We start from the raw sequence: 21,267 nt of genomic DNA on the forward strand, positions 1-21,267 counted from the left end.
GCACATGCAGAGGGGAGGCTGCATATCTTACACTGCCAGTGTGCTGCACTTTCCTGACATCCGGGCTGCCACTCGATCAAGCCATACATCCATTTTCAGTCCACTTGTCCTGGTGAGCGCCACCCTCAGAGCACTCAATTTAAAACGCAAGACAAGAATCTGGCAAAGATGTAGCCGTGAACTATGATGAACTCACATTTGCAGCAGCTAAGACTGGGGTGAATAAGAATTAAATAAGTAGAAAAATGAACAGTCTACTTTCTTGTGGTGGGACTGATGTTCTAGTTGCAACCCGCAAAAATGTTTGAAGTTACACAAATGAAATCTTAATTTATAATAATACTGTACAATGAAATACTGCAATATATAATTTATATAACTGTATCAGTAACGATCATTCATGGGGAATGACTATAATATCAGTTTTCAATTAATACCCATAGTGGCTCCAATTGATTCGAAAAGTGGCGAGTCATCCTTAAAAATGAACTGTTGTTTAATAACAGGGAATAAAACGTGCTGCAAAAATAATAGTAACAAATAACAATCCTTCTATCTCCAGCTCTTAACTCTTAAGTGAAGCAGACCTTTTCTAAAACTTCCCTAGCTCTTATTCAACAAGCTCAGGGAAGCCAGATATTTTATGGTATTTTCTTTCATCCTCTGAAAGCCAAACACGTCCATCCAAGATTATAGGCCTGACAACCCTGCAAGGAACCGTCAAAAGCAGGCTGACTCTCTTTTCTAAGCACTTGGCAAGCGATAAATAAAGTCCCTAAAAGAACATGAAGGGCTTGATGTTCTTCATGATGCAGTATTTAGTGTGCCAACCTCAATTTATACAGTGTTTGATTGCATCTACCCAACAGATTTCAGATATGAATAACTACAAGTACCACTCGAAAGCAGAGCAGAGAATTCACTGTTTTAGAATCTAAAAGAACTAATTGTGAGTACTATTTAGGTTGTCTATAAAGCCAAATGGGATAGCTGTATATTACTGTACTGTTCAACACAATGTACTGTAGGAGGATTAAAGAATGGAAGCTAAAACAGGTTTTATGTATTCAGTGGTATATATGCATTATTCATAGAATCTCTTTTCCTACAAGCACCTGTTTTTACCTTTCATTAGGTACATACAACAGTTATTATCCCTGCTAATTTTGGACATTCATATGAAAAGGGGGAAAATAACACAGATGTATTAAAAAATCTGAGTGTGAAAGGAACTTGCCTGCCATTTTGTTTGCTTTGTGTGAAATCATTATGTAGCAAACAAAGGAAGGATTCAAACCAGTCAAAAGTTACTCCCATGAGAAGACGATTTCTCTTTGTTTGAGCTGCAATTGCCTCACAATGCATTCGGTATGATTAGCAGATCCTGTCATTTCCATTCCCTAATCTACTCTTATCAGTGTGGTTACCTAGTTCCTATTTCTGCATCAGCCAGTGACTTTGACCAGAATAATTGCCATGGAGACCGCTTTCATAAAAGCTCCTTTGGGGATTTCCTCTGTAGTGAAGACGACATTCATTTTAACTGTCTGATTATGCTCCTTCTCTCACACTCCAAAGAACAACTGTTACAACTGCATCTTCAAAACTTCTTTGTGTGACCACAATTTTATTTGGGAGGAAAAGAAAATCAAATCCATGACAGGACACGATCATGAAACTCAAACAAAGGCAGTAAAATTAAATGCAAGGACAAAAAAAATGCAATGAATAAAAACAACACAGATTTAGGTAAATCATGTAGAGAAAGTTTAAGAAGTTTGGCATGCATCAGGTATCCTAATATAGCTTATTTGTAGAACAATATAAAATAATATATGAAATTGTGACCATTTTAATGGTTTTCCACACTGCACTTTGTCCTTCCATTTCCATACACAATTTATAGGTACTCTGTATCATCTAAGATGAGGACAAAAACAAATCTGTGTTGCTCTTTTTAGAACAATACACATTTAGTATTAGAGGATCCCTGATAAATGAACTCGAAATGATGTCTGAAAACTTTACAATTTATCATTTCAATTACCTAAACGGCATCCAAAAAACCACAGCATTTTACTCCCATGGCTCTACAGGGGATTCAACAGACTGAAAAAAAGAAAATAATTGTGATGCTTGAAGATGTACATGTCAGTTACTAATCGTTTTATTGCCAGTGTGAGTTATAATGACTAACATGCAGTATGCTTAATGTGATACTTAGAAGGCACAGATTAATAATCATAAAACATCTAATATATGACATGCTACAAACACCTAATGAAGCATTACTGAAATGATACTCATTGTAAGCATCATTCAAGAAGATGAGTCACTATAATTCTATGCAAGCCATTTTTTCAAATTTGAAATTCTGGATGTCTATACAGACATAAATCCTTCTCAAAAGAACCACTCCAAATGAAGAAAGGCATCAATTCCAATTGAAGACAGACACTGCAGTGAATGCAAATAATCCCCCAATGAGAACAAATTATTTTTGCACAAACTGCCCAAATCTGATTTGGTTTAAGCATAATTCTCTCAAAGAATGCATATAAAATGGTAGGGTCCTGCCCTTCTAAATTTCCATTAAAAATCTCAATATAAAATATAACATAACTGAAGGCATTTGTCCATTTAGAGGTTAAGAAATATTCAACTCAGTACAAAATTAGTACAATAAACTCATTAAATCTCTCCTTTCAGTAAAACAATATCATCATTATTTGAATACTTTTGTGGCTGTGAATTTATCATTAACTTGCTTAAAATGAAAGTGTATCCTGGCTGTCTAAGTAAAGGCTTACAAAGGCACCATCACCACTGCCAATGTTTAAAAAAAGTGCCCTTTGGTCTGATGAACAGGAGTACATCTAAGCAACTCACACACTGTGAATGATCTTTTTATTCATAATTTTTTTTGATGATACTCCAAATGACCATGCAGCAAATCAAGGGAGCACCAAGTTTAGCCACTTCATCATTCCAGTTGGTGCCAGAATGCAGCACAACTACAGCCCTTTCTTCTTAAGGCACCAGGATGTTCTAAAGGACTCAGCAGGTAAGTGATGAACCCCAGCCACGAACCAAACATTAGATTCTAAAGGGCAGCCAATGTAAGAGGACATGAACAGAAATCCAGTGGGTACATTATGACTATTACTTAGGACTCCTGATTTACTATGAAACTAATGATGAGGATAACTCTGCGCAATGTTCAGACAAAAGGTGATAGAAAACATGCATGATGACATCTTAACTGTCATAGTAGATCCACGAGTACATTATCGCCTGACTATGATTCTTCATCCTTGATTATCTTGAGGTTCTTCAGAAATTTTACATGATTCGGTGCTTTACACTTGTAGTAGAAATAGATATTTTAAATATACTATTAGCAAAGGAGTTTGCCAGCATACAACTAAAAACATTACAAATAAGCCTATAAAACCTACAAATAATAGTCATGACAACTCCAATTCCCTACATGTGCTATAACGGTCTCTTTAAAAGGAACCACAAAACAGTACAAGTGCAATCAAGAAATGTTCAGACAAGAAATCCTATTGAAAGATAAAGCCTTAAAAGAAGAGAAAACAGATGAGAACGGTATGGCTGTGTTTTTAACTGTAACACATCACAGTGTTACACCTTCTCATAAAGGAAGTTTTATACAGAAAATTTGTCCAAATCATTGTTTTACAGGTGACATTTTGGTAAGAGGTGTAGATCCAGACTTGAACACATATGAAATTATGCATTTACAAACACCAACATTAAAGCAAATTAATTTCAAGTATGACTGTGCCACACTGTTGTTCCCTTCTTAAGACTGCAACTCTGTGCTTTTGTTTCCAACAGATATTTGAGACCTTTAGTAAAGTCAAAACCAACACAGCATTACATAGACCTGAGACTGCAAAGCTAAGTTCTAATCACCCTAAGGCAGGTGATTACTGGGCGATTTGGAATCTGCTGCTTCTTTTATCCACTTCTTCATATATCGCACCTCCAAGTCACGAGCATTTAGCACAGATTGCGGATCGTAGGCGTTGTTATAACGCAAGTCCAAGTGATGAGCCCCTTCAGGAATCATAATGACCACCAGCGATCCTGAGATCTTCTGGGTCACCCCACCACCTGACCAGGGATCTAGGCCTCCATTGCTGAAAAACAAAAACATTCTCAAGTAAGTCGGGACAGTATTACAGTTTGTTTAACATTGCTGAAGTCTAACCAGCGATCACATGGGAGGTGGGTGGTTTCAGTGAAGAAGCATATTTTAACCAGTCATAAAAATGAGCTTTCCATTGGTAGCAATCAATGATGTTTTATTAAATTACACATCCCTAGACCTAACATTTGGCATCTAAAACTTCAGATTAGTTACAGAATTCCACACAAAATGTTCCCAGTTAACAGACAGCATTGGCAACAACTATCCTTTCTTCATGTGCTTTAACATGGCAGGATGTATAACCTGTATTAATAGTACATGGAATTCATTACATAATGTACTCATCGTAAACATGCACTTTGTATTTATGTAGAAAACATTTCATATTCAGGAAACTGTAAAGGTTGAGCTTCACAAGGAAGTCTAATAAAAAAAAGTGAGAGCAGAGAGTTGTGTCAGCCAGCGAGGCACGAATAAAAAAACATTTCAGCTGCGGAGGCTTCTTCAGTTCACAAGGCTCCACAGCCAAAATTAATTTGGCTTCTTAATTGTTACTTTTCAACATAGAACTGACCTCTACTCATGGACTGTTAATAATAACAACATTGTATTTTTGGTCAGCTCTTCTGATTTTTTTTTTAACTTAAATGTGTATACCGGAAAATATTAGGCTGGGGTGAATTCTTCCGCCCAGAACTTAACATGAAGCCCCTGCCCTGCTGGGACCAAAGCAGCATAACAACAAATAGTGGTAAATGAATGCAGTGGGCTTTGAGCCAATCAAAGGAATATGCCAGGCCAAAAAACTCCTGTTAAATCTTCCTAATTCACAATAGAAAGCCACTGCTTTTCAAGGAGCTTTTTTAGCATTCGTTTTCAAGCCTTCATTGTGAAAAGAATACTGCCCACACACACACACACACACACACAGACACACAGACACACAGACACACAGACACACAGACACACAGACACACAGACACACAGACACACACACACACACAGACACACACACCAAGTGGGTCAAAACTTTGCCCACTGCTGGGGGGCAAAAGGAAGAAAATTTAATGGGAAGAAGATTTCAAAACAAAGTTTATATTCCAGTCATTCAAGAGTGGAACACACGCTAAGCAACATTTTTATTCCTTAGTATGCATAACGATAATTTTACACAGTTCAGTCTGTCTTAGTATTGCAAAGTCAGGCTTTGGGATACAGAAATACTACAATGGCAGCTACGTATCTTGGGCCATCCTCCTGTGTAGATCAACATCATAATTCACGCTTATAGGCCTCAGAGGACTGCCAGCTGAAGAAGAGTTTGCAAGGTCCACTAGAACATGTTTGAAAAGCAAGGGAACAGGTTTTGTGTTCTCGGTATTTACCTGAAGATAATGTTGCTGTGAGAGCTAATGTTCTTCCCTCCATATACAGTAATGGCCCAATCGGCTCGAGGCCTCACCCCAAACTGCCCATAACACTCATCAGAGAAGACTTGGAAATCCCACATCTGGGCCTCAAACATGTCGTTGATACCATCGGAGCACATGGGCATCACCATCTCTGTGCAGGCCTGAGGAGTGTTCAGATAACAGCTTAACATTTCTTGCAGTTAATAAAACTGTCAACTAAAGAAAGCAAAATGCAACTACAGACATTGTAAATCTTGCATTAGACTTTTTTTTAGAATACTCAAAGGGCTATTTCAAGCAGAGATTTTAATAGAACATACTTGAGAAAACGTGAATTAAAAAAAATGACTGTAGGTGCCTAAAGGTTTTGTGCCACAATCGGGTTCCGCTCAATGTTATGAATGCTAAGTAAAACAACTTCATTTAAAGTTGCGTTTCCATCAACCAAAAAATGATCTTGAAAACATTGATTGTTATTACTAACAAATGATAATACATTTGTTCGAGGTTTATCTACACGGAGAATGTTATGACTTTTACAAAAATTATATGTTGAAAGCATGAATTGAAGTTGAAATTAGTCACTACCTGATAATACCAGCCAACATAACCCAAATTTCCCGTGGCAGTCTGTGAAGTATTGAGACACTGGGTATTTCCCGTATGGTTGTAGTACACATTCACGGCTTGGAAAATACCCCGCAGCAAAGCTGTGTCTGGCAGAGATGGATCCTTAAGATACTGGCAGACAACCTAAGAGCAAATATGAGGAGCCACACAAAAAAAACACAGCTCGTTAAAACAGATCAGAAAGGTAACATTTTCAGACAGTATATTTAATCTTTTATATGACTTCTCTGCAAAAAGGTAGAGACAATTGCATTTTTTAATGCTTCACGGTCTCAAGGGGATTCCTGAAGTTGGCAAGGATACTTTATCTGCACAGGTTTTCTCCACAGTGCTTTTGTGTGTGACTGAAGGAGGAGGCCAATGGCTGAGTAAAGCTACAAACATGCTCTACCACTGGAGACCAGCAATTTACACCATGAAAAAAATGCAACTGCTCTCCAAAGCATCTTCCACCTACTTTTCAGATGGGATTAGACTGATACATTCAGCTCTGCCAACACATTTCTAGCCCGTAAGCCCTCAATACCTCCTCTCACAGTCACTAAGATAATCACATTAGCTTTGTCATTAAAAAGCTCCTCTTTACGGCTACTGCCTAAACCGCTTATACCACCCATAGGGGTCGCATACATTACCGGGACCAAGCCAAACAGCTGAAAATTACCATTTTGCGTTTGTCTTTCCTGAAGCTATTCATTAGGATTGTTGGACTAAGGGGAAAAAAAAAGTGAAAGATTGAGGAGATATTCCAAAAAAGTAATAATACTGTACAGTTCAGGTAGCAGTTTGAGACCAGTTTTAAGTATATAAATACTACAACCCACAGAGATCAAAAGGCTTTGCAATTGGACCAAATCCCAAACTCTACTAAAATAATAACGAACGAGTCATTATTTTGTGTTATGCAAGTTAACCGATTTTGTATATATTCATATCCTATCCACCTTTGACCTTTTCAGCGAAGGAGATCTAAAACCAGCTACACATAGTAGCTTTCTATATTTACTTTTATTTATTTTTTTTCCCTTTCCTTTTTCCTGTTACCTTAATTGGCCATGCTGGCAGGGGCTGAAGGAAGTTGGCTTCATACGGATAATCGACCATTGCCAGATTGACCCAGGTTTCTTGCAGCCAGCTCTTAACAGCCATGGCATCCTCCTTCTTCTTGAGCGGAGTGCAGAGTCGAAATTCACTGGAGAGCCACTGCAGACCTTCCTCTATGCAGAAAAACAAAAAGCATTTGAGAATGCAACCATAAAAATCAAGAGCAGACTAAAATATCTTCAGATCAGCTTCAGTACCATACAGGCAGCCTTAATGAACAAAAAAATAAATATCAGTAAGATTATTCTATATGGGGGGGGTGGGGGAAGACCAATGACACACTTTGTGGTATTCTAAAATGTTAAATGTTTTATATTAACTCAAAAAAAAGTTTTAATTTGATGGGCTGTTATTTATAAAGTTAGCATTTTGCACATACTGTACATAGACAAAGTCTTATTTTTTTTCAGGATTATATAAAGTATCCTGTCCTCCCTAACTTCTAACAGCGCAGAAATACAAAGACGGAAACCCGTCCTGAAGCTCTATCAAGTCCTGGAAACTGTGTGAATTGTTCTGCCCAGATCACAGCCAGCAAAGGAGGAAAAAAGCCCTACCTGTCGATGTCACATTATCAATTGCCTTCCACGATCTCCTGATGCTTTCCGAACAGCCACTCCCACTCTTGGAGAAATCATCAGTCACGATCTTGTAGAAAACACCACATGGCACCAGCCCTGGGAACTGCCATATTGGAGCAGACGAAGCCAGGGCACTGAAACAAAGTGGCAGATGTCTTACTGCTCCTCCTCGATCTCTGCTGCCTCCAATGGATTGTTTCACCGCTACAAGTTCGGACAGATGGAAGGTCCAAGCTAAACAAACTTTTAATCAGTTTTGCACGTGTGGGCACTTTGGGGGTGAGAAAGTGCGACTCGAGTTAAAATGATAGAACTAATTTTTCTGCAAAGTCTGGACAATGACACGCACAGTGTTTGCAACTCTGAAAGCACGCGTTAAATGTTATGCAACTTAAAAAACACTACCTTTCAAGGAACGGGTTACAGTGTGCTTTTAAAATCCTAAAAGGACTCACCCCACAACTACGTGTGGATACTTCATTCTTAACCAAGCAGCCAGCATTCCTCCATAGGAGCCTCCAAGAGCAATTACAGGGCTTTGCTGGGCACCTGGCACAGTCTTCTTCAGTTCTTCAATGAGCACGGCAAAATCTGCCAAAGCTTGCTCTGAGGTCAAATAGTTCAGATATTTTGGATCCTGTGGGCAAAAAGCCAAAAAGAAGATCATACAGGAGGAATGGAGTGAAACACAAATTATCCATCACAAAATATTTTTGAACACAAGTACAACGCATCTTAAAACTACCTCTCCTTTAACTTGCTCTTGAAATTCATATCACTGCTGAACTTTATGAATTGATGAACAATGGGAAAGTGGAAGAAAGACAGAAGTGTTGTCTCACTAAACGCATCAATGGCCTATTATCCCAAAATGCCTACATATGATTAAATCCTTAGTACAACTGGAATGATTTTGTGACTTTTCAAGTCCTTATTTTCCAGAAAATTTATGTAAAACTACAGGGAATGGGAAAATCACAGAAATCAAGAATCATGTTTTGGAACATTGCTAAAATGTATTTCTATACCATTTGCTTTTTCGCTCATGAAGTCACACAGACAGCTAAGTGCAGTGAAGAAGGCTGCAGCCGAAATCTTTCTGAAAAAATAATCCAGGCAGAGGACTGAGAAAATCTAATCCAGACCCTGATTTATAAAAAAATATATATAGCATGCTCTGCAGTGCAACAGTGGGATGGTCAGTACAGATATAACAAACCATAACATACTCACACTATACGACTGGTCTCCAAATGGTAAGGACTCTCCATAGTATCTGTGTTCTGCAAACACTAGCATTGCACCAAGCTCCTCAGCCACATCCCACATGAAACCCTGTAGATAAAAGAAAAGTCATTACTTTCTATTAGCTCAACAATGGACTCAATCACATTTACTCACCATCAAGAAATGTTTCCTGAAAAGAGCTTTGAGCATATTTACAATGCAAAAGGATTTACAGGAGCAAGCAGAGGTTAATTCCAAACTGTGTTATTCTGAAACACTTATTTTATTCTCGGTTGATGGAATTAACCTCAGCATGTTCTTTTGCAGGAGGCGGATCCCCAGAAACAGAAATTTAAACATGTTTAGGCTGAACACACTTTCTCCTAGCATTTGACCGCAGCATTATCTCCTTGTAAACTGATCTCATTAGCAAGGTCAGGGCTGGTCCATACAGAGACAACCAAGTTACAGCTCTAAGAACTGTTCATGGATCACTAGTGGGCAGTCTTCTCTCAGGGGTAAACCAGTCCCAGTATGGTGACCAGGGACACTGCCGTAAGAGGAGCTGCCATTTGGATGAGGCATTAAACTGAGGTTCTGCTGGTAGCACACGCCATTAAAGAGCCTATGGAGCAGTCCACAAGAGTAGAAATGTTAATCTTGTGTACTGGGAAAATTACACTTTAGACTTCTACAGTCTGGCCTCCATACACTTCACCCATAACAAAAAGAGTGAAATTTTCTCCAGATACTATATAGTATATATTCTGTAATGGATGCTGCACATCACCCAGGTCAGTAGTGGTTGAAGTGCATCACCACCTAAGTTTAATGTTTTCTGGGGTCTCTTGGGCTGAAAACAATCATTTCTCTCATTAGAATAGAGCCAAATGTTGGGTATTCTCTTGGTGACCAGTAAGAAAGCCATGAGAAAATGGCTCCAATATATTATGAATGGGTTGATATGGTAAACAATCTATATAACAGGAAATATAGCATTTTTTCTTCTCTGAAATTTCATGGCAATCTAAGTTATCAGTTATATCATTAGATGACCAGATGTTTTAACTACTACATTACCAAATTCAAGCATATATTCTCCAAAGTCAAAGCAGTGCTTAAAATACTGTACCTACTGCATGATTGTAGATTTGATCATGTGCACATCCATGGGAAACAGTCATATTTATCTACAGTGTACACCAAATACTACCAATACAGTGCAGACCAAAAGAAAGAATCATTACTGTATTATTGCAGAACCAGGTGATGTCTCCTTCATTTCCAGTGTAAAACAGGATTGGGCTTCCATCTTTATGCCAATGCTGGTCAGCTACTAGGTACCTCTGCTTGAATGTTGCATCTTCAACAAAGCCAAAGTGATCAATCTGTAATAAAGGAAACACCAATGACCAAACAGAAATGCATTAGTCGTTTCTGCATTTCATTTCTCACGCTCACTGCCTTTCAGCGGATTTGCATGTCAAGCCAACGTGGAGCTAGCGTCAAGGGGTGTACAGGAAAGGGTTTTGAGAGTGCGATGTATGACCACCTGCAAGGGATACAGTGCAAATCTGGGGGTGTCTTCAAAATATAAGCAACCTGGCCCTGTGCCATTGCCCCGTTCTGAAAAGACAGCCCCGTGGTTGTGTGTGAGGATAATTAGCCTCAATTTGTATTAAAATCCAGAGCCAGTTTCAGGGATGCCAAATTAGTTCCAGTTTAGCAGAGCTCTGTGATATCCTTTCATTAAACATCAGTGCTTATTGAGTGCCCTTCCTTTTTTTCTGCACTCTCCCCATTTGGAATTAAAACCGCAGATAACTTCACAGAGGAGCAACCGAAACACCACCGCTGTGTGCTACAAAGGAGATGTTCCCTACTTGAAACCCACCCAATAACCTTCACTGAAAGTCCCCCCCCCCCTTCTTCTCTGCTGCTTACATAATAACAGCATATTATCCGTAAAAAAAAAAGATTCTCGGACAGAAAAGCAGTCATTCTTTCCAAAGCCTTCACCAGTCTTTCTATTGTGTCAGCACAATTATGGATTCCATCAGAAGTAGCCTGTTGAAAATGCAAACACTTCTAACCTATATATCAATGATATATTTTTCTTTTATATCAAGCAGTAGTAACATGGCAAAAGGTATGTAAATAAAATGTTCATGAAATTACTCAAATATACTGTATAACCTGGGGAAAAAATGAAGTACTCTTCTCTTTTGACTTTGAAAGGCCAAGAATCACCATTACAAATTACAATTCCAAACAAAAATTCTACACATTTTTTACACGTGAAAAACAGAGGAATTTGCATATAAAATAATGTATTAATAATAATTCATGCGAAGCGAAGTTTCAATTTACTGTTCAAGTACATAATCCTTTTATACGTGATAGTAACCCTGCGTTCACGCCAAATTAAAATCCGTATTGGAGAAACGAAGAGAGCGCCACCTTTTGTCAATCTGCAACAAGTGAACCTTAAAGTGCTGAAATTATGATTTGATTAGATGGCCTTTTATATACAAGAAACGCCCAGAGGTATAATTATCTACATATAAACGTCATTAAAGAAGACACATACATTCTACTGAGAGGTGTTAAAATATTTTCTTTTTTAAGTACTAAGGTCCAGTGCATTAACATCTATACAGTAACACTGATCCAAAACGGAAAGAGTTAAACATTGCCCCCTTGTGGCTCCATAGAATAATACATCTTTATAATTCTTAAGATAACACAAACGTTACTTTGAACCCTACAACAACCTGTTTAACTGACAACACGTGATCCATGTAAAAGTAATGCAACACCTTTAAATCCAATCGCTACATATAGTCTGAAAAAAAAACTGCCTTAGACTTTGAGATGATTCTTTCCTAGTGCTGAAAAAAACAGGCTAGACAGTCATTTTAATCATATTTTGCACGTCTCGTGTGAAAACAAGGTCGAATAAAATACAGAATATTTACCTTCCTAAGAAATCTAAGACAAAAAGTTAACAGTACATAGTAGCGTGCATTTCAATAGAGGAGATTACTACAAGTTGTTAAATCTGAAGCTATAAAAGGATTTCCTGTAGTTTTTTTTCCCTCCTAGATACAGAAGCAGGTTTCAGGATTTCCTCTACACACACAACTGCTAGACTACTTATTCTTTCCAGAGTCTAGGCACCCCAGTCCACAGAAGCACAGCACACTGATATGTTTTTTCTGTACATGTCACAAATTAAGTCCTGACAAATAATTCTTGAGAAATTGTGTCCCTAAGGAAATCGAAGAATTCCTCCAGGAGTGATTCAGTATCATATGACAGCCTTTTATGGGACTCTTAAGAAGTCGATCATATTTATTTAACTATCAGACAGGGAGCGCATTGCTATTTGCGTGCAAAAATAATAGAGTAGGCACAGCAACAATCTACAGTATGGAAATTAGGCAGCTACAGATTTTTCTGTAAACATATACCCTCTTACTAATATAGTGAAGCACTGTTAAAACACTTGAGGAAATATAATCAATATTTCAGGTCTTTCAATTGGTAAGCAAAAACGTATCGACTGCAGACTTCCTGTAGACTGCTAAAGCAGCACAGATTTATGAAGAACCGATGCTGAAACAGTGTCTTGTGATGAGCACATGACTAAGTTCAGCTATAGTTAACGTCACCTGACCACACGCTATTTGTCGGCAAGTTACAAATGCAATTCTCTTTTGCAAAGGATAGTGATAAATAGACGACTTTGGCCTCAACGTGGGAGCATGTAGAAAAAAAAATAAGCACATATTAAAAAACACCCTTCGTATCAGTGATTTGCAGGCGACAGTGATTTCAGGCGTTTCCTTCAGGAAATGCACAACTAAAAACGATGCTGACCACATTGGGTAGTTTTTCAGGAAAGTTGAATACACACCCTGTGCAGGACCTATTTCGTCAAGTTGCGAGCTCTGGTGTTATTTTGCGAACAGAAGCACAACCAGAAGCTGTTTAATAGGTTTTGTACTTCCACACAGCGAAGGCAAAACGGAAATAGATCGTATGCAAAAGTAATCAGCGCTGCTTTTGTTTATGCAGTAGTAAATAGAATACTAGGGGAAATCCTGTTAATGTCAGCAGTTACTAATGAGCTGCGCAAACAATTTACCGTCATACTTTCCCTCAAAAGTAAAAGAATCTACCAAAATGTCCATAATTCCATTTAGAAATAGTTACAGCAGGCATACAGATCAACTTCCGGAGTCTCGGTGATTTAATTATGCAACTCTCCGACAAATTAAAATCTAATTTAAAAAGTTTGCTGTAACACCGCGCCTTCTCTTTCTAATTAGTCAAACCTCCACGGAGCTCATGCACTTGAAGTTACATTTCAGTAAAGCACAAACAGTAAATTGCAATGATAATGCATACATTTCAACAGAGATATGTTATTTGTAACCAACAGATAACTAACAAAACAGACCAATAAAATGCAAATATTTAAAGGTAGGTTGTCATTTCCAAAATGAGCAAAACCGGCATAATCAAGTAATTGGTCATCTCCTAAGCACAGGTTTATTTTGCTGTTTACTTTAATAAGTAAACAAAATCTATTTTAAAAAATGAAAGTTTTCTGACTATTTTTTAACATTTAAATTAATGAAATGCTGCTGCACAAAAACATCTGAAGACAGGTCACCCACTATCGAAAAGCAATCCAGATAACTAATGCAATACTCGTACAGCTACATTAAAATATTTTACATTAGACTAAAATTACACACAAAAAACAGTTTTAACTTTATACACACACAAGTCAGGTTGGCCATATACAGTTCATGGTCACCGAGAGTGACGGAATACTGTACTTACCTTCTGTTCAAAGTAGTAGGTTTTATAATTAATGAAGTTTGTCCGTGTTTCAGGATTTGAGACAACCCCTCGTCTGGATAAAAGCGGTGATTTAAAAGCAGAAATTACGTGAAAACAAATTAGACCTACAGCAAGGAAACTAGTGACATTTAGTCTTATGACTGCGTTAAGATGAGATGCCATGTTCCATAGACAAACCGGAGTGAAGCGTAGCAGCAATGGGACCTAATCACAGCGCAAAAGACTTCCTGGTTTATCTGTAGAAGACGAGAGAGACAGTTCGAGTTTAAAAAGAGGAAGGAAAAGAAACTCGGCATCACTAACGAGATGTAGTTAACCTTAGTAAAGTGGGGGGTGGGGGACTTAAATCAGTACGAGTAATATAGCAATTCTGGGAATTCGGAGACAATTAGCTATGTGTTCACTTTGTTCATTTATTCCTCAATTCAGAGTTTCTCTGTATAACCTTAAAGTTATTTTTGACACAAAAGAAATGCTAAAAAAATATCTGTCGAAGTAGTATGTTAAACCGCTTACGATACATTGAATAAAGAATTATATAGCAGGCATTAAAAATAATATGAATGCACGTCAACTCAGTTGTGCATCAATTCCAAATACTAAACTTGCGTCATTACACGGTCACAACAGTTGTTCCTTACGCCTTCAGCGAGTATTTTACTTCTGTCGAAAAGTACTGTTGCTAAAGTGACCGCCTAGTTGCCAAGGTTACACTCCGCCTTTTTTTTCGTTAGATCGAATGATGATTGGTTCTACCACCTATCGTAATTTGGTTTGTCTAGTATTCATTGAGAAGTTCTGATTGGTTGTTACAGTTTTTCGTGGGGGGAGGGGGGGAATTTGAAAAAAAACGCTAACAAATCGTTTGTGTGGTTTTGTAATAGACATGGGATTATGCGTTTCACTACAGACGTCAATTAATTTTCACCCATTTTACACATGTACTTTTCTTTTAAATGTGATATCTCTTTCAAGACCACATGCATCCGAGAGGGGTCTTGATCAGTGGTTCCGTGTTGTCTCTCCAAGACCCTTGTATTTTGTATCCGTGCTGTCAGAACTGCGTGTCCAGGTTGTTCATAAATAAGTCTGGGTAAGAATGGAAATAATGATGAGAGGTGTCAAATGAAAAATAATGTTACAATGGCAAATCATTGTTTTTATCTTCATTTCACAGATGTATTTGCAAGAAGTGTGGTTTCATCTGTGGAGTGGACGATGTCAAGTATAGGTACAGGCTATCTTTCGGTGTCGCAAGAAACAGTGATATATTTGGAGTAGCAGTATTCGGCAGCTGTCTGGATCCTTACTTTGGTGTTTCTGCTGGATTTCTTCATAGGTACAATTTTTACCCACTGTCTTTTTAATTAACAATGCAGTACTGACGTCTTATCTAAGACAAATGCTAGAATATTGGTGCCTTTATTCATTATTTACTGAATGTAAATAATTACTTAATTAATGGGATTTTGCTTGCTTAGATTTCTTAAACCATACCGTACAGCTTATTCAAGGTACAGTTGTTAGGATGCTTAAACATTAACATATGCATCATAATACACTTGTGTTTACACTTTTAAGTTTTGGCACCCAGTGAAATTTAGAAATGCATTTAAGCATAAGCTCTCTGCCTACAAGATCCTTAAGGGTCTAGTCCTACATATCTTCAATAATTAGCAATTCTAATGTGTCTGGCTACTCACTTAACTAAAAAAATGTCAATCTCACCCTGTTTTTGAAATTATGCACTTAATATGACCTAGTGTTAGATCAGGACTTTATTCCGTTCCATATTAGGAGCATCAGTACAAATTTTAAAAAGTGGCATGTTTTATTTTTATTTATAGTTGGATACATATTAGACACAAACTCTGTTTTATGTTACTGTTACGTTTGAAGTGATACTGTAGAGGTGTTTGCATTAAGAATAAATTGTATGTATGATGTACATACTGTGAAATCAGATATGAATGCATAAAAGGACAATAAACCATGTTTACCTTTTCTTTTTTTATAGATTTATGGAGGATTTAAAGAAGGATGCTGGTGATATGGTGCACACACTCTTAATCCAGGCAGTGAAAGATTGCTTTGTTGGAAGACATTTCATATTTGGAATTAAGGTAGTTTTTAAAACATTGAAACATCTGACTGGACATTTGATTGAAAAGGAGACTATTGCACTAAAATATCAAGAAACTATTTTCAGAAATTCAAGAATAGCTTTTGAAATATAGTCATAGCATTTGAGCCGTTCCCATTTAAAGTAAAAGGCTGACTAAAAAATGTTTAGTGAATGTTTAGTGAATGGCTGATTTGTTGAAACCTCAGCAGGACCAACATTAAAAGAAGGGACCACACTGCACTTTAAGTCAGTCTTCTAGTATGCTAGCATGTAAATTTCCATTAATTTGTTTTTGAGGGTTACTTTTAAGATAATAATATGTACCTATAGATGTATTTTAAGCATGTTTCTGATGAGCATGATCTTTATTTTAACAGTTGTCCAGTGTCCAATCCAGAAAACACTCCTCATTTGGTGAAGGCAAGGTTCAGACCTCATGCAGCCAGTACTCTGGTCAGTTTGTTGCCTGCCAGATTGCTTTGCCTAATGCAGCTATTGTTGGTTGCACTGTGATAACCTACTTTAAGAAACTGCTACAAGCAGTTCATGTTACAAACCTTCCCAATGTGTCACAGCAACCTGGGGGCACTACAGCTGTAGAGCAAGACGTCACTGTGGAGTTAAACAGCTTGGAATGTTCATTGGCACACAGTGGGCAATCATGTACACAATGGAGCAGTGGAGGAAATGCCATAGGACCTTGGCAGCAATCACCTGGAATAATCACTTCATCCGCAGAAGAACTCAGCCAAGACTCAAGCAGCCGTTCAGAATGCGGCAGGAGGTCTCTAGAATCTCACAAATACCAGTGCATTTCAAAGTCTTCCAATGGTGCGTCCCTTCAGCATGTGTCTTCATATTGTTTTACCCCATACAAAGGTGAGAGAAGTGGATATGAGAGTATGATGAGAGAAGAAACTTCTTTAGAAAGGTATCAATGTAACTCTGCCTTGTATGAGTCAAGAGAAAGGATAAACGCTGAGAAAGCCTTTGTAAGTGACTTTCAGAGTAGACTGTCATCTCTGTCAGACACTCCCAGGTCATTCCTAAGTATGTTGCCTGTGTTGTACCCTCAGGAAAGCAGGTTAAACGTGCAGAATGAATGTACAGACCCTTGTCTGAATGAGACGTGGAGAGCTGCATTTTCTGAAAGAAATGACGGTGTATCTTTTTTGCAAGGGGAATCATCTTTGACTAAAGAAAACAACTATAATTCTTTAGCATGGAAAGAACTTCCATTCTCAGAAAGTCTAAGTGAGTTCATTGGTAAAGTAGAAAGAGAATCTGATGAGACAGCGTTGAATGCTGTTCAAGAGGCTATAAATAACAGTCAAAAGTCACAGAAGTCCTCTTCTTCTGCTGAGATACATAAGTCTATAAATTTGCATGGAGCAGAAAACGTCAACATTCCAGAATCTTCTCCAAACTTCAAGATTCCTACCCAAGAATCAACATCCGATCTGACTACAACAGAATTCACAGCGGGAGTGTATGAGGGCCATTCATCCATTTCTTTCCGGAATCCTCCTGAGGTGTACAATAAAGAGAACTGCAATTTATATGCAAATGTAATGAACAGGAAAGAAAATGAAGGGTTAAAAGGGCTTGTGCATTATGCCAGAGGAGAATCGGAATCTGCTCTTAATATGCGGATCTCCTGTGACTCAGGAGTCGGAGAAAAGAAAGAGACTAGTGTGCCGTTTTGTAAAATGGGTTCCAGAATACCAAAGTCTGTAATTATGTGGGAGTCTTGTGAACAGAACAATATTCCACAGTGGGAAGGATGTTCAGATGCTAATTCTGAATCAGTTTCAAGAAAGTGTCATGCAAAATGCACTCAGGATAATTCCATAGATTTTAACAGTCTTGATGTTATAATTAAAGAGAAAAACAAATCGAATCACAGCACTGATTGCACCAAAGAAGATGAGCTTGGAATATATGTTACCAGTGTCCGTAATTGGGACAGTGCAAGAAAAGAGCACCCAATGCAAAACAATTATAGCAACACTGAAGATGTTTACAATGCATCTGCTGATCTGTTTAGCAGCAGTCACAATAGCATCAATACAGAGGAGGGGGTGAGCACGCCATTGAACATTATGCCACTGCAGTCATCTCTTTGTGTTAAAGAACATGCTCATGTGATGGATCATGATGTTCCACAGGCGTCAGAGTGCCCTTCTGTTCAGGATCCGAAGGGAATACTCACTAGTGGATTTCACAATACAGATTCAGAATTTTCAGTGTCTCAAGATTTTGTACCCTCTTCCCAGTCAACTCCTATTTCAAGGCAGCTAGCCTCTTTGCAGCAATTCCCAAAGATATTTCATATTTGTGAACGCAACCACCTTAGTCATTATGAAACCAGAAGTAACTTACTGACTCGACACCTTCTGAAAGAGCATGGGCAAAGCAGTTTGCAAACTGATTTTGGAATAGAGTGCAAGAGCACAAAATATTTCTCTGGAGTATGTGACAGTGATGCAGAAGAATTGATCCCTTCTTCTGTGACCAAAGTTTCATGTATGTTCAGACTTCAGAGATTGACCAGGAACTCCAGAGGACATCACTTTAAGGGAAATTATAACTGCAAGAGAAATTTGTACAACTCTGCTCATCTTAGGAAAATACCTTCAAAAGGTGAAAAACATGAAAAGGCGCTGAACAAACTCAAAACGATTAAAGAAGCTGTTAAATGTAACGAGTTAAAATCAATACAGATTTCATCAAGTCCAAGAAAAGATTGCTCTCTGACATATGGAGACTCAAATAGAGAGAGAAAGGGTGACTCTAATGTGGATGGTTTTCAGATAAGTATGGATACTGAGGTCAAAGATAGATTCTCCTGTGATACAGTCAGCAATACTCTGTCTGATGGCCATGACAGTATGACTGGTAACTGGTCACAGGACCTCTTTTCTGATTCTACAGTTTCTTCCTTCTGTTGAGACCAAAAACTAAGAAATCTTAATGAAACAGCAAGAAATTGGGTTTTTTATGGGTCTGAATTTGGATTTTGCTCCTTTATAGCACAGGGAGTAGGTGACAACCTCTTAATCCAGTCTTATTTTTTTCCAACAGTTTATCAATGATTTGTAACTACAAATTGTTCTTCACATGTATTACTTTTCATCCTCTTTGCTTTTATAAATTGCACACAGTGGCTATGCAGATTATAAAAGTTTTATTATTTTTATTAACAGACACAGAAGTGTTAATGCATGTGTAAGTGAAAGGTACTTCTGTAACTCACTATGGCAATTTTGCTTACCTTAGCTCAGAGGCATTCATGCAGTTGTATGTATGGCAAGCTAGTGAGAGTGACTCAAGTATAATTTTGGGAGTTATATTTTTCATTCCACCAACTTGCCTTTGATAAAATTGTTACTGGATTCACATACTCAGAGTTCAATCTATGACTGCTATTTGCCAAGATCTAATTCTAACCAAATTCTTCACTGTATTGAACTTTTACATTTGGTACAAATGAAAGAATTATACAGATATCCCTGGTATATAATTGCTTGCCAGGTGCAATAGTGCATTGTGAATCTAGGCACTAGTACAGAAACTTAACATTCAGTTACATCAACTTCAATTAAGAACCTGGCTGGAACATTTCAGTGCTCTGAAATTATGCATGTCCAGCTTCTCCTAGAGTTGCATTTATAATGTTAAAAAAGCATATATTTCATACTTCATTCATGGTATGTGCTTCAGTAAACAGCATTATTATTGGGATAGTCAAGTGAAATCTAAAAATCATTTTTGATGTATACTAATTAAATTTGTATTTCAGGTTGAAAGATTAATATGAGGCCAAAATATAGGATTTCAGCTTTTCTTTCTGGGTATTATTTTGCATACATATTTAGCTATGTTAAAATAATGTGATTTGTTGTGTTCAGTCTCCCTGTTTCAGGTGAGCATGAGTATTGGGACAAATGGCTGACAGGTGTTTCTAATTTCTTGGGTTTTGCTCCTGTAGCAGTAATTGTGAAAGCATAAAAAGAACTGTTATTGTATACAATATGTTTATATAAATATTAGAATTTGTATAGTATTTTGTATATTTTTGTCAACATAATTACTACATTAATCAGTGTCGTTCTATTTTAATAAACATTTGTTTTTGTATCATCTGTTTGCTTCTTCTGCTGCTACTAAATATTAAAAAGGATGACAATAATCAGTATTTACAAAAAAAAAGTGGCATATTGTTGTGCTTTTAGATTGTAATTGTAGAATATCTGTCCTCAAGACCTGATTTCAAAATTTCTCAGCCCCTGCCCCACTCCACAGCAATATCTTAATGGGTTTAATTGCAACTGAAGAGCTCTAAAAGAGTTTTTGGTATTTTAGCTGCAAGTGAAGTAAATGGGTTTGAAGGTATAAGCGTACAGGTATCTGAAACTTACGCTTACATTTTCAAGAGGAAACTAACCAAAGAGAAGTAACCTTAATGATTCAGTTTCGTGCAGCTTCCCTGAACAAGGAGTTACTGTTATTTTTCCAGCTCTGTCTGCAACCTAGCCTGGAAAGAAACTGTGCCAAAGTGTTTTAGAAATGACATTCTGATGGCCCTGCTCTGGGGTTGGTCTCTTTTGCATTGTTGAAAGAAAGCCAAAACTTGGGCCAAGAAATTGTTTTAAGTTACAAGCTCTTTCTTCTGATACACAAAGCTTTGATATAATGCACTAAAAATAAAACCATCTACAGCAAGAGGCAAAGTAATATATGAAAGATCAAATATTAAAAAAGAATTACACCTGAAAAGTAGAGGTTGTCATTACTGCTTATTAATGTTAACAGTTTTGCAAAGTATTGTTTTTAAAAATTAAATCTACTGTTGGCTGCTTTATCATGTTTTTATTAAACAGTGTATATAGTTGTTAAATACAGCCCATTTTTGTATTGTGAATGAAGATTAAAAATATGTATTCTCAATTTCTCCCTTGTGTGTATGATTAGTACGTGCAGAAAAAATCGCTTTTTAATTGCGATTGAAAAGATACATAAAACAAAGTGAACATATTAAGATTAAGATATTCCTATAGTAAAAAAAAATCCTTCCTTTTGTGAACTAGGTTTTAGCCAAGAATGCAATGAAAGGCCATAATTCTCATCAGA

General features: G+C 37.4%; 1 protein-coding gene across 1 annotated transcript; it reads right to left on the reverse strand.

Annotated features, from left to right (window-relative positions):
- Positions 1-1,598: 1,598 nt before the first annotated feature.
- prcp (prolylcarboxypeptidase (angiotensinase C)) lies at positions 1,599-14,253 on the reverse strand. Its single transcript, XM_088921494.1, has 9 exons — positions 13,989-14,253; positions 10,382-10,522; positions 9,141-9,242; positions 8,363-8,544; positions 7,884-8,041; positions 7,267-7,439; positions 6,181-6,345; positions 5,566-5,753; positions 1,599-4,169 (listed from the first exon to the last, which is right to left on the reverse strand). The coding sequence occupies exons 1-9, from the start codon at positions 14,169-14,171 to the stop codon at positions 3,944-3,946; spliced, it is 1,518 nt and encodes a 505-aa protein (XP_088777620.1). The 5' UTR covers positions 14,172-14,253; the 3' UTR covers positions 1,599-3,943.
- Between the last annotated feature and the right edge of the window lie 7,014 nt (positions 14,254-21,267).

The sequence above is a fragment of the Atractosteus spatula genome, chromosome 7 (genome assembly GCF_055471065.1).
Source record: "Atractosteus spatula isolate fAtrSpa1 chromosome 7, fAtrSpa1.hap1, whole genome shotgun sequence".
Classification (NCBI taxonomy): Eukaryota; Metazoa; Chordata; class Actinopteri; order Semionotiformes; family Lepisosteidae; genus Atractosteus; species Atractosteus spatula.